Source organism: Chenopodium album, chromosome 19, assembly GCF_948465745.1.
Source record: "Chenopodium album chromosome 19, dcCheAlbu1.1, whole genome shotgun sequence".
Lineage (NCBI taxonomy): Eukaryota > Viridiplantae > Streptophyta > Magnoliopsida > Caryophyllales > Amaranthaceae > Chenopodium > Chenopodium album.
This window is the reverse complement of record NC_137852.1, coordinates 4480728-4494490: the sequence shown is the minus strand read 5'-3', so window position 1 is coordinate 4494490 and position 13763 is coordinate 4480728. Positions and strand designations below refer to the sequence as shown.

The window sequence follows — 13763 nt, the reverse complement described above, 5'->3', positions numbered from 1 at the left end:
AATGTATGCATACAACATCTAAGTAAATTCATGTACTCCATCCGTAGCAAAGATAATGACTTAAAGGTTATGAGATCAATACTACTAGAGGCTCTTTGGAGTTGAGGCTTCCCTTCCTTCTCCCTCTATCTCAATGAGTTTAAACCGTAAAGCTTGACTAGATTGACCTTTGAGAAATACCATTTCAATAGGCTCCTCCTTAATAACTGTTTTTGAAAAAATGCAGCATAGGCAATCCATTATATTTCTTGGCACAGATTCATTTTCCCAAAAGACCTATGATAAGTTGTAATTGCAAAATCAACATCATTCTCAAGCACTACAACTTTTTTTCCCAAAGACAATGAAATCATAAACTTGACACAGGTCCACTATCGTTTCCCCATGATTCAAACACTTTGGTTTTTGATTTTCCAAACAAAATTGTACGGACACATGAAAGTACTTCCTGAATAATTAAGTGAACTAAGGTTCACTTTCATAACTTACAATTATACTCCGTAATTTATAGTTATGAATAAGGCTTGTTTTTTCTTATAAGGGTAAAAAAATGAATCCTAGTGACGTTAGATATTTTATTTATAATGAACAAATCGAGAATAACATAAAAAAAAAAATCGAGCTATCATAAACTTGTAACCAAATTAATGAAGAAACGACATAGAATTAAACAGAGAGATTCAACAATAATACTCTAATAAAGTATTCGGTACATATAATACAGAGTACTACGAATTTATTCAATAGAAACAAGCTAAGTGAAACGATGACACTAAAAACATACATACTAACACAAGTCCATAACCAAATCAGATCCACCCTTAAATCTAAAGGTACAAATCATAGATAGATGCTCAAGTCATTTAACACATGATATTTACTAACTACTTAATTAATCAGTAAAATTAGGGATAGCAGCTTCAGGAAGAGTAGCCTTAGCAGCAGGAGAAGGCTCAACACCAGGGTGAGGCTCAACCGGCTTACATAGAAGCACCTTAGGCAAATCACCCTTGATTCCCTTCAAATATAATGTGTAGAAAATCTTGAATGGGTACACAATTTGTTGCAATTTCACCTGTCCATAGGCTCCCTCGAAGATCCCTGAACCGCCCGTGATTGATAAATAAGATTCATCATAGGTTAAGTATGGTCCTTGGATTGAAATGTGACCATAATCTCCAAAGTACATGCTGTATGCTGCTTCATATCTGTCTCCATTTTTTTCCGGCTTGTTTTGGATTAAGATGCATATTCCTGCTGTTATTCCTAGCCTTGTTTCCAAGTCTCCTGTGTATAACTGTTCCATCACAAATTATGAGTAACCTTTTTTGTCAATTTAATTTATTTAAACCGTCTCTTGTTACTTACACTACGTAAAGAAAAACATAGTCATAATAGTCAACTTCCCAAGGTTGTGTAACAAGGATTAACAACAAGCATAAATCTTGAAATGGTAAAATTATTTTATTTCAAATGAGTAGTACTTCATCAAGCACAACATCAATCCATACAAAATTAAGTCAGAAATATACCAGGAAAATTTGCTAGGAAAATCATTATCACAAATTGTTACCATTTCTTTAAAAGTTTCTCGATAGTTAAATACTTCGTATATTAATGATTAAAGTGCGCATTAACAAGCATAATATAAGTCTAAAAGTACGGTAAACTAGTGTAAAAGTTAAAGTGTTGTGCATTGTCCATAAACAAACTATTCCTAGTGAGAATGGTGACAGTTCTAGATTTCTAAACCAATCAACACAAATAGTATGATCAAAGCTTATATCATGAACAAAAGTATTCCACACAAATTTAATTTCTTTTTAAAAACAGAAAATGCAGGGAAAAAAGTACAAAGTATAAATTAATACCTTGTTGGTGAATGGAATCAAGTCACCAAGAGCAAAAACAGGCTTCTTGCTAAGTTTCAGAACAGCAGGACTTTCACGATCTCGCTCATTGATCTCATAAACACTGAATTCATGAACTTTATCATCTGAAAGTTACCCACAAAAATCAAATATTAGCAACATTAGTCTAAAATCAATTTTAATAAATTAAGAAAAAATTGAAGTTTATGCATACTTTCTGAACGATCAGAAGAGTTCCTGCAAGTAAAAGATCTGATGGACTGCTGATTTGCAGAGTTAAACTTCAGGGATTTGTTAGTGAGAGAAAACCCAGAAGATTTAAACCCAATTTCACCAAATTTAGCAGGAGAAAATGCAAAAGATTTAGACTTTTGGCAAGTTTTGATTGAAGAAGAAATAGCATTTGATAAAAGAGAAGATGATGCAGCCATTTTAATCAGCAAAGATTGAAACTTTGTAAATAAAATTCAGTAAAGATTGAAACTTTGTAAAAAGTTTGAATTTTTGAGAGAGAAAAACAGAGGAATTGATGATTTTGGTGAAGAAAAAAGAGTGGAATTAGGTAGGTATAAATAGAGGAGAGAGAAAAATGTAAAGATGATCTGGGAAAGTTGCAAAATAGCACAGACCAATATAAACACAGGAAAAAAGTGGGAAGTTCAATCATGGTCAAAGTACCCACTTAATATTATAGTGGTAGACTGGTGGACTGTGGTCTTGGATTTGTAAAATGCAGTAATCAAAACCTTTATTTTATGTTTGCAACAAAAAAACATGGTTGAATTCAATTTGTATAACTAGAATTGGTTGAGTGCATGATTTTTTTTTTTTTTTTTTTTTTGTGGGGGTGTCCTTTAGGCTCTACACCGGCCAAATGGATCATTCTTAGCACATGCACACTATTGATTCCGGTGCTCGCAAAATGTACAGTGTTTTTTAGGCTAGGTAACGAAAAACGGCCGTTGTCATAATTTATATACTCCCTTCGTTTTATAATATTCGTAAGGGCTACATTTATTTGGCATAGGTGTTAAAATACAACTTTAACCATTAATAAGAAAGGACAAAGCCAAGCAAAGCTTGGTGGAGTTGGTGGGAAACTCATCTTTTGACTTTGAGGTCACAAGTTCGAGCCCCACTAACTACAAAATGCTTGGGTGTAGGGGGATTCCCTTACTCTCCCCTCTACACTCAAGCGCTGACAGTGCCGGTTCAGTATGGTCTTTCTTATTACCTTTATAATTAAAAAAAATAAATAAATAAGGACACTATATAAATAGTGTGAAAGTTAAACGGTTGTGTTTAAAATCTTTTTTTTTCTTTTCTAATTTTATGTTGTATGAAATTTTCTATTTCCTTTTGTTTTAAATTATATCCTAATTTGATTGACATACTGTAAAGCTAGAACTTTAACCAAAGATACTCCGTATCTTTAATCGCCGATAAATATAGATTAAAAAAGTTGATATTCGAAAATTGTACATTGAAAGATTCTAACAATTATCTGTGTAACTACGTTTAATTTTATGTACTATAAAATAATATTCAATACTCTGTATTAGTTCAAGTGGTGTATAAGAATAGTATTCCGTGTTGTATAAAAAGTCAATTATGGTATTTATTTTAACACAAAGGGATTAATTAAGTAAAACTTACAAAGTACTCCGTATTTTACTATTTTTTCAAAACCTTTTTTTTTTTTTTGAAAAGTATTTTTTCAAAAACTAAGATGAAAGTATGAAATAAAAACCAAAACTCAAAGGTCAATTGAACATACTCCGAGTCTGAAGCCTATGAATCTATGATTATAAAGAAAGGTTTCCAATTGGCGATAAATGCTCTCGTAAGCTATGTTAAGTTAATGCATAGACTTCAGTCTTCCAAAAGGTCAACTTATAATTTGCCTCTTCCCAATACCACTGAAAATCTAAAACTCATCAACCTTTTTTTTTTTTTTTTTTTTTTTTTTTTTTTTTTGAAAGAAAGGCATACTTATCAAGTCCTTATTACGGAGTACTCGTACTACATATAAGCATTTTAATCCATTTTATAAATCAATACACCATATCATTGTAGATTTGTAGTAGTTTATAACAAAATTACTTCATACATATTGGTTATTTAATATATTATTTTCACTTTTAGCTCTCTATATGTAGCTTTAAGAGTTCTATATATCATTTCCTTAAGCTAACAATACAATGAAAAAAAAAAAACTTGAAGAAATTGATATGAAAACTTGCTTATTGTGGAGTATGCTTTTTTACAACACTACTTTATTGAGGCTACATATTATGGGTTATTAGGGCTACAAATCTAGAACGCAAAACAAAACATGCATAGTTTACATGTAAAAATAAAATGTGACGCCTCAGAACATGTTTTTATAGAACACAAGGTCAGCTCAAGTGTGTCCAACACCTAACTAAGGCATCAAGAATAGTATCCCTCCATTATTTTCTAATGCATTGTCTTATTTTCCAGTTACATGCGTCAATTTTATAAATACTATCTAATCAGAGTTGCAACAGCATGGAATTTTTGAGATGCAGGGCAAACAGACAACCATTAGCTCTGCATTTGTTGGGCAATGCACACTGTAGGGAGTTTAAAGAAGACAGCGCGAATGTCTCTTGCTTCGGAGTGGACACTGGCCGGCATTGTGTGACTAGCAACTCACGGCGATATGTCTCTACCAAATAGAGTAGCAATTCCTTTGGCAGGGTCAGTTTGTTTGACAAGGGACTCCCCAACCAAGACCTACAAAGACAAACAATTATCTTTAAAACAGAAAACAACTCATATAATGTACCAAAGGATACAAGGAAAATATTCACTGAGCTACCTTGAGTTTGGCTTAATTACAGAGGTTATAGGGATAATATCCACTGAGCTACCTTGAGTATGGCTTAATTACAGAAAGTGGCTTAATTACAAAAAGGTTTAAAGGATAATATTCACTGAGCTACCATGAGTTTGGCTTAATGACACAAAGTGGCTTAATTACAAAAAGGTTTAAAGGATAATATTCACTGAGCTACCATGAGTTTGGTGTGAAATTGTGAAAACTATGTTTTTGTAGCTTTCGAAGAGGTGTGCCCTATGGGTCACAGATCTTTCCAACGACAATCACCCCCCCCCCCCCCCCTCTTTTCCCCTTCCTCAAAGAAAAAAGGTTCCAATCAACAGCACTTGTTTATAATCTTAAAGGGAGAATATATATTTTAACTACTGTTATAGATTGGAAGGATAAGAAAGCCTCTACATCGCATACATGATATAGGCCTAGCAAGAAAGTTGCAGGAAACAAAGCTACTTAAACAAAAATATGCACCCAATATTTAGGAACATATCAACTTAAATGGCAACAAAATTTTCAGAACTAACCGCTTTCACACCAGCCTCTTGAACATAATTAATATCAGCAGGTGTAAACAAGCCAGACTCTCCAACCACCTGAAATCAAGGAGTTTGGCATAAGAGAAAAAACCGGGGTAACCCAAAAAAAGATGGAAATTTAAGACAAGCAGTGTAGTCACTACACAGGCAACAGGAGAATCAATAAAAACACTTACTATGATATCTCTCTGACTTAGTATCTCTAGACGTCTTGCATCAAGAAGCTTCCTGGTGTTGCCAATGTCAACCTTAAACGTCTCTGGACAGGCGCAAGTTGTACAACTTGTTTAGAATGACAAAACATTCTTGATCATAGGATATTCTATGCACTTCACTTATAAGATGACAATTAATCAAAAACACAAGTTAAAATGATAAGGAAAGTATTACCAAGGTCACAATTGTTGATTCCAATAAGTTCGATTCCTTCAATTCCAAGCATACGATCCATTTCCATTTCGTCATGCACCTTAAGAGCAAAAGCATACACAAAGGGAATTTTTTATGTGTTTTGCAAAAAGACTCATGCAATCTAATTGAAATTTACCACAAAAATATGCCAACCAATAAATAATCATCTAAACAAATGGAAACAACATGACTTTCAGTATTTGATTAAAAAAAAAAAAAAAAAAAAAAAAAGACTTATAGTATAAATAACATACAATACCTTCTTCCTATTATAGTGTTACTCAAACCTAAGGACAATGATTATCTTGGATTTTTTGGTACATTTTGAAATGCAAAGGTGCCATGTCAAGCTTTAGAGACAAACAGTATTTGGTTTAAAATGCATAGTGCAAACAAGATTTACATGGGAGGGACCAAATAGCTACTCTGTATAACAGCTCATATCAGGCTCTGCAACAGCTAAAGCTAGAGCAGAATCATGGAAAACAACGGTGGTAGAGCGAAAATGAACGTTGCAAACAAACCTCAACAAGAGCCGCCAACCCCAATTTCTTGCATAGATTCAGGAAGTATTTAATATCCAGATCAGGCAGAACTCCAGCGATCAAAAGAACAGCATCTGCTCCTTTGGTGCGAGCATAATATATTTGCCAAGCATCTACTATAAATTCTTTGCATAGAAGAGGGCACTGCAAAGCAAAAGTAAGTTTAAATTGATGAATGACTTCAAATTATGGACATAAGTCGCAATGGACAATCATATACCAACCTTTACACCAGCACTGCGTATAGCCTCCAAATTCTCAAAACATCCCTGCTCATAAAGTTAGAAGGAAATCAATGACTCAACAAAATAGCTAATATAAACAAAGAGTAGAGATATAGAGCCACAAGAGTTCAACCTGAAAAAACTTTTCATCTGTCAGAACACTGAGGCATGCAGCACCACCTTTCTCATAGGCTTTAGCAACTTCTACCTATTGTAAAAGTTGATAGTCAATATATTGATTGTTGCAAGAAAAAGCTTTTACATTCATCCACTTCTACTCTGCCCAATGAATAGTAAATATGCAAGGAGAAAATGGGGGTCGATAGTTGGTTTCCGATCTCTGTGACATCCAATTAAGATAATTAGCTAAACATAGTCAAAGACAATAATTATCAGCGTAGTAAACTTACAGAAGCAGCCCATGTTTAGTTCTCAATACCAAAAGGCATTGCAATGTGACCAAGTCTGATGTAGCTCACTGTCATACTAAAACATTCTTAAATAAATGAAACAAGCCTAGTCTTTTAATCACAAAGTTAACAAGCATACATTCTTGAAATCTGAGGCCAAATTAAGTAGTTAATAAACAGCTCAGAAAAGAGCACATGAAATCTTGCCAGAAAATATGAAATCAAATCACTGTGCAGAAATTGTGCATCCTTACATCTAATAAGACACACCCTCAGGAAAAGATGAGAAGCCCAGGAAAACACACAGCAACAAGAATGTCCAAAATCTCATACGAGACGTATCCTGATTTTTTATTTTTATTTTTATTTATTTTTACTTTTTTTTTGGTGGGGGTGGGGGTGGTATTGAAGGTAATATGAAACAAAATACAACAGAGAGAAAGAAGCATCCATACTGGATTGAAGTCCTCTCTTAAAATGCCTCTACTAGGTGAAGCCTTCTTAACTTCGGCAATCAAACCAGGTAATCCTGTCCGTTGGTAAGCCGCTCTTAAAGCGCCAATAAAATCTCTTGCTGGAGGAGCATCAACAATTGCCTTTTCCAAATCATCAAGAGGTCTTCTTTCCTTGAACTAATAAGAGCACAAGTGTGAGAGACCACTTAATAATAACATTATAGGCAGGAAGTAGCAAATTAGTATACCTGTGAAACCTCAACATCCTTGTACCATATAATCTCCTCCAAAATGTTACGAGGAGTGTTTGACATATCCTGTATTTGAACCTCAAATGGACCATCATAACCCGAAGGAGGAGCAACTGGTGGCCGTCTTCTAATAGTTATGCCCTGACTAGCAGCCATTTCCTCTTGTAGCATTCTAGCCTCCCACTCTTTGATTTTCAAATCACGCTCTTGAACATCACCAACTGATGAAACTGCCGCAGATACATACCCAGAACCAGACTACAGAGTAAACAAACAAACAAAAAAATCAGGCTTTGAAAACCTTAAATGTCCTTACAAACTCTATTTTGGACATGATTACTCTCCTACTAAGTACTAACTAACTCGAGTATAGGATATAAAAACTCAAAAATGCCTCCTTCCAAAACACTTCCTCTGTGGCATAAAAAATCACCAAACGCCCACAATATGCAAAATAATAAAACCTAGCTATCTCATACTAAAACCTAGCAGCTCTCTAGCAAAATAATGAAAAGCAAATAAATAAAGGCATATTGAGGTTCACAAGAAAACCAAACCAATCATCCTCAATTATTCCGACATAACTCGCCCTCCGGGCACCCAATCAAGTGATCAACTGCCAACTGAAGAACAATCCAAAACTTGACAATTTTTGCAAGACTTTCCCCTAAGTTGGAAAATTCCTCCCATAATTCCATGGAGGAAAACCAAATCAATCACTCTCAATCCAACCTACACTACTCGCCCTTCAGGCACCCAATCAATTACAACTGCAGAACGACCCAAAAATCGGCTATCCTTGCAAGACTCCCATACTTCCATGGAGGAAAACCAAATCAATCATTCTCAATCCAACCTACATTACTCGCCCTTTGGGCACCCAATCAACTACAACTGCAGAACGACTCAAAAATCGGCTAATGCATAGAAGAAAAACCCTATTTTGTGAAATTCCTCCAACTTCCATAGAAGAAAACCAAATTAATCATCCTCAATCCAGCCTACATAGCTACATTACTCGGCCACCTAACACCGAATCAACTACAACTGCAGAACAATCTAAAACTCAGCTAATGCAGCAATAGTTTCCCCTATTTTAGCGTCTGAATAAATCATTTAATTGACATGATTCTCAAATTAAATTATAACAAAACAGACCAAATCTAACTACCATAATTTAAAATAAAAATGTAAACATTAAACTATAATTCTCCTATAACAAATTCATAACATATACAAGTTACATGAAATGGGATAAGAAAAATGTATGAAATGAAACAAATGAAGGGTAAGAGAGAGAAAATCAAAAAAATTAGATACCTTTTGAGCTTGGACATGGAGGGCAGCATTGAATTTGTGATCAGACATCGAAATACGAGGAATTGATCTTGAATTAAAGAAATTAGGCGTTACATTGGAGGGTTTTAGGGATTGAAACGAAACCCTAGAATTTGGTACAAGTGATTGCCTCAATGATACTGAACCACAGTCCATCGAACTGGAAAATCTGCGCTGATTAGCAACTGAAGATGAACAATTAAGAGATTAATTAATATAAATTATGGATTTTATCTTTGAATTATGGGATAATTTGCTAAAATAACAATCTGAAATACTAAAGAATTCGACATTGTATCAATTTAAATAAATATATTCAGCAAAATCTTGCTACTGTTAGGCGGCAAACTAATTTAGGACAGGCTAGATAAAATCATAAAAACAACTGTAAATGTAATAATGTTGGGAAATTATCTAATTCCCAAATTACAGCTACTCTTTTTTTAATTCCCATCATACCGTCCACGCCACCGGTTCAGTGGGAATTTTTTTTAAAAACGGGTTTATTAGAAAACCGCTACTTGGGTGTGCTACTCAAAAGTGGGGTTGTTGGTGTTTTGAGGAAAACCGCCACTTGAAGTAGGGGTTTGTTGCTGGATCGAGAAAAAAAAAAACGGGTTTGTTTTCCTTAACTGATGTGGACGGCATGATGGGAACTAAAAAAAGAGTAGCTGTAATTTGGGAATTAGATAATTTCCCAACATTATTTAGGGAAAATGGCTCTAAAAGATACAAAAACTTATTGTACCGAGAATCCTTCAAAATTAGCCCGATATACGAAGTATGTAAAATTGTAAATGGGCTAAGCACTTCGAGAATGGGAAGAAGGTGAGTAGACCCGATGCTCCTAAAGTCCTACTCCATGGTTATGTGAAGTCATTTTTTTATGTACTCGGTATAAAAGTAACTAATTTCCAAGTGATGTTTGATTTTTAAATGAGTAATTATGTGCCTCTAATAATTAGACTCATGAGTAACTCTAATAACACAGCGTTGATATTACATACTCCCTTTGTTCCACAATGTATTCCACAATGATGTTTCTATTTTTGTGTAAATTAAGGAAGAGGGAGATTCCGTGCATCACATCTATGAGTAGAGGAAATTGTTAGAAGCTCGGAACACGCTTTGTCACACTATGTACAATATCAGTCCAAACTTAGGGCATGTTCTCTTACGTTGAAATTCGGTTTAGTTTAGTTCAGCTCCTAATTTCGTTCTCTTGTAAAATATTTATTTCAGTTCAGTTCAGTTCAGTCAATGAGAACAGACCCTTAGATTATTCTTATGATCTTATCAAGCCAAACCCGAACTTGATTTATAAGTTCGAGTTTCCTTAATATTTTATGAAACCATTGAACCAAGACGAGCCATATTAGAATTTGGTTATACCCTAGATTAGACCAAACATAAAATAAATTGACGAAAGACTGAACCAAAAGACAACTCACTCAAGTAATTGGGCTCAACAACCAAAGGTTAGCCCAACTTCATTTAGTCCAAATCAAATATAATTTCAATGCCAAAACCCTAGCCGTCTCTTCTCTTTATATTCCTTCCTCTTCTCAATTTCAATCTTCATCTTCTTCATTGTCTGCAAATCGCATTTTATTACTCCCTTTTCTTTCGATTTTCATTTAATTTAAGATTAATTAAGTTAAAATCAAGTGATGATTTTGGATTATCATCTCACGACGGTCGTCTGAAGGAAGAACTTATGTGTTCGTCTTTTGATGCATTCAATCCTATTTTCTGATGATTTTTTATTTTATTTTATTTTTTTTTTTATTTTTTTTTTTGGGTTGATTATAACTTTATAGTTTGATTGAGCATAGTGATGATGAATTTATATATAAATCCGACAAATTCATGAATGGATTCAAACCTCCTACTCATACTGAATGCTCCTTTTATTTCATTTTAATTTAATTGAAATTTTTGAAAAAAACATAAAAGAAAATGGCACGATGAGGATCAAATCGACTCGTTGGATGAGATCAATGGATCGTTGATATTAAACTTACATTGAAAAGTCCTTTTCATTCTGAGTGCCATTTTTTTAAAAAAAACTTCGTTTAACTATAAATTTACAAGAAATGAAAATTATACTTCCGTTTTTTTAGGACATGATTGGGTTTGTTACCTGTAATAACGTCTCGTATTGTAGTCTGTAATCAAATACTGTACTCGTATAGTTTGTATACGAGTGTCGAGTGCTAAAATAATAACGACGAATCTAACAAAATAAACTAATTATGATTAATTTAAATAATACAGTAATAAAATATGAACTTATACATAATTATATAAATCTAAAATTAATAAGCGTATGAAGTATAACTGTATAAGTGAAGTACTACTAGTATCAATTACCTTTCCTTTAAATGTTTTTAATAAAACAATCAAGTTAAAACAAGTATATGATGCACAAGCTAAGGGTCTATTTTCATTGACTGAAATGAAATGAATATTTTACTACCTCCGTTATATATTAGTTGGAACTTTGGAATATAAGAGAAGGAAATTAGGAGCTGAACTGAAGTTCAACGTATGAGAAAAAACCCTAAATTGTTGCATCCAACATTCTACTTGTAACATTAATCGCTTAAACCAATCTTATCGTCATGATAGAAAAGTTTTCATTGATACGTTTAACATTAAATAATTAACCTGATACGAAGACGAACGTAAAGTTAAAAAGTAAACTGATAGAGGAACGAATGTAAATTTTAAAAGTGAAGTTTGATTTTGGGTGGAAAAAGAAAGGTATTTAGAAATACCTCTTATTATTTTAATTAAACACCACCACCTTTTAACCACCACCACTCACCAGCATTTGAACCCCTGACCTGAGGCTCAGAACTACATCACTTTGATGCCACCAAGCTGCAGGGGTAGCCAGTAAGACATTATGCTAAAATTTTGCTTAAAGCTTTTCTTTATAGTAGTACTAATATTTGGATCACCGGTTGGGCCTATATAAATATACAACCCAAAGAAATGTATTTTACACATAGTAAACTGGGCCAAATGTTGTATTATATACCATACATTAATACAAAATATAAGTACATCATGTAACATTCGGGTCATTCGGGACGGGTTTAGGTAGGGTCATTTTGGGTCGATTAACATATAGGTCGGGTCAGGTCGATTCGAGTTTGGGTTGAGTTCGGGTTGGGTCAATTTCAGGGTGGGTATGTTAGGGTCGGGTCAAGTATGTTCGGGTCATATTCGGGTTAGTTCAAAATCTGGTCAAGTCATGTTCAGGTTGTTTCATTTGTGAATCATGCTCAAATTAATAATTTTATACGGAGTATGGGCCTGTTCACATTTACTAAACTGAGCTGAACTGAACTAAATGGAGCTGAACTGAACTGAACTAAGCTGAAATAAAATTTTATGAGAGAAGAAAATTAGGAGCAGAATTGAACTGAACTGAACTGAACTGATTAAAGCTGAACTGAAATGAACTGAACTGAAATTAAGTAAATATGAACAAACCCTACATATTTTGTTATTGTTATAATTAAAACTATCAATTCATGTTACGAGCTTAGCTACGATTGAAGATGAACAATTTGAGTTATTTTTTGTACAAGACATTTTAGGTTCAATTACAAGGTAATTTAGTTCAAGAAATTTTGGGTATAGTGCCTGTTCGGGTCAATTTTGGGTACCGGGTCTGTTCGGGTCAAACACTTTAGGTCAATTTCAAATCGAATCAACTTCGGGTGGTGTCAGTTCGGGTATTAGGTCAAGATCGGGCCAAGTCCTTTTTCGGGTCGGGTATAGGTCAGATCGGTTGATTTCGGGTCAATGTTTTTGGATCATTCGGGTCGGATCATCGGGTTTTTGTCAAAATTGCCAAGTCTGGTACAGGTATGTCTCTAGTTCTCTACTGTGAAGTAGAATGTTCTTATTCTGACAACTCTTTTGTGATTTATGATTCTTTTATAGTAGTATATATTGTACGTAATTAGATTCTCCAATGAATTAATGAAGTAGGAGCTACTAATAAAGATTAAAGTACTCCTATAAACTACGGACTAATAAATAGATCCATCCACTAAACATTTTCTACTTCATTATTATTGTATTTATCATGTGTAATTGTGTGCTTAATTTTAAATTATGCACTTTTGTTTATGTCTTTTTGGTCATTGTGATTGTGGGATATATTTTCCTATTAAATTTTTGTTTCCCTTCCAATAATGTCACATAATACTTTTGTAAAGGATTCTATTCTGATAAGTGATAACATTTAAAAATTATATTAAATTTCACAATTGTATATTATTGAAAAGACTAGTATATTTGATATATGAGCCGTTTATTTCGAAAACAGAATAAATGAGTTTAAAGCCTTATCAAGTAATTACAAATAAAATTTTCTCCAATAATTTTGTGTACATTAGGTGTGTAATAATGCTAATGTACATCAAATTATAATTATTGGGTAACTTTAATCAATTTAAGAGTGACATTAAACTGAATAGCATTCTAACTTAAATAAAAATCGAAAAAAAAGAAAAAAAAAAAAAGACATGAGATAAGTGTAATAACGATAACATAAATACGTTTTCATTACTTTGTGATTTTATTTTCACTCCTTTTAAAAGATCAACCTTATTGATAAATTATAGAGAGTTGAGACTGAGACGACATAACAATGAATTTCATGTAAATGAGTATGTAATTTAAATATTATGATAAGAAACAACTTAGGGTCTGTTCTGATTGACTGAATTAAGCTGAACTACACTAAACTGAACTTATTGGAGCTGAACTGAACAGAATATTTTATGAGAGAAGGAAACTAAGATAAGAACTGAACTGAATTTATTGGAGCTGAACTG

General features: G+C 33.5%; 2 protein-coding genes and 2 non-coding genes across 4 annotated transcripts; 2 read left to right on the top strand and 2 right to left on the bottom strand.

Annotated features, from left to right (window-relative positions):
- Positions 1-666: 666 nt before the first annotated feature.
- LOC145594555 (allene oxide cyclase, chloroplastic-like) lies at positions 667-2618 on the bottom strand. Its single transcript, XM_081650871.1, has 3 exons — positions 2086-2618; positions 1872-1996; positions 667-1297 (listed from the first exon to the last, which is right to left on the bottom strand). Exons 1-3 carry the CDS (start codon positions 2300-2302, stop codon positions 893-895), a joined length of 747 nt encoding a protein of 248 aa, XP_081506997.1. The 5' UTR covers positions 2303-2618; the 3' UTR covers positions 667-892.
- Positions 2619-4112: 1494 nt separating this feature from the next.
- Positions 4113-9119, bottom strand: LOC145593831 (indole-3-glycerol phosphate synthase, chloroplastic-like). The gene is made up of 10 exons (XM_081650200.1): positions 8887-9119; positions 7564-7824; positions 7316-7492; positions 6584-6658; positions 6451-6495; positions 6206-6370; positions 5661-5739; positions 5447-5529; positions 5259-5327; positions 4113-4631 (listed from the first exon to the last, which is right to left on the bottom strand). The coding sequence occupies exons 1-10, from the start codon at positions 9058-9060 to the stop codon at positions 4548-4550; spliced, it is 1212 nt and encodes a 403-aa protein (XP_081506326.1). The 5' UTR covers positions 9061-9119; the 3' UTR covers positions 4113-4547.
- Positions 9120-10564: 1445 nt separating this feature from the next.
- LOC145596361 (small nucleolar RNA Z161/Z228) lies at positions 10565-10665 on the top strand. Its single transcript, XR_014103204.1, has one exon. It is a non-coding gene; the product is annotated as a small nucleolar RNA Z161/Z228 (small nucleolar RNA).
- Positions 10666-10733: 68 nt separating this feature from the next.
- On the top strand, positions 10734-10805 carry LOC145596337 (small nucleolar RNA Z105). The gene has a single exon (XR_014103182.1). It is a non-coding gene; the product is annotated as a small nucleolar RNA Z105 (small nucleolar RNA).
- The last annotated feature ends 2958 nt before the right edge of the window (positions 10806-13763 follow it).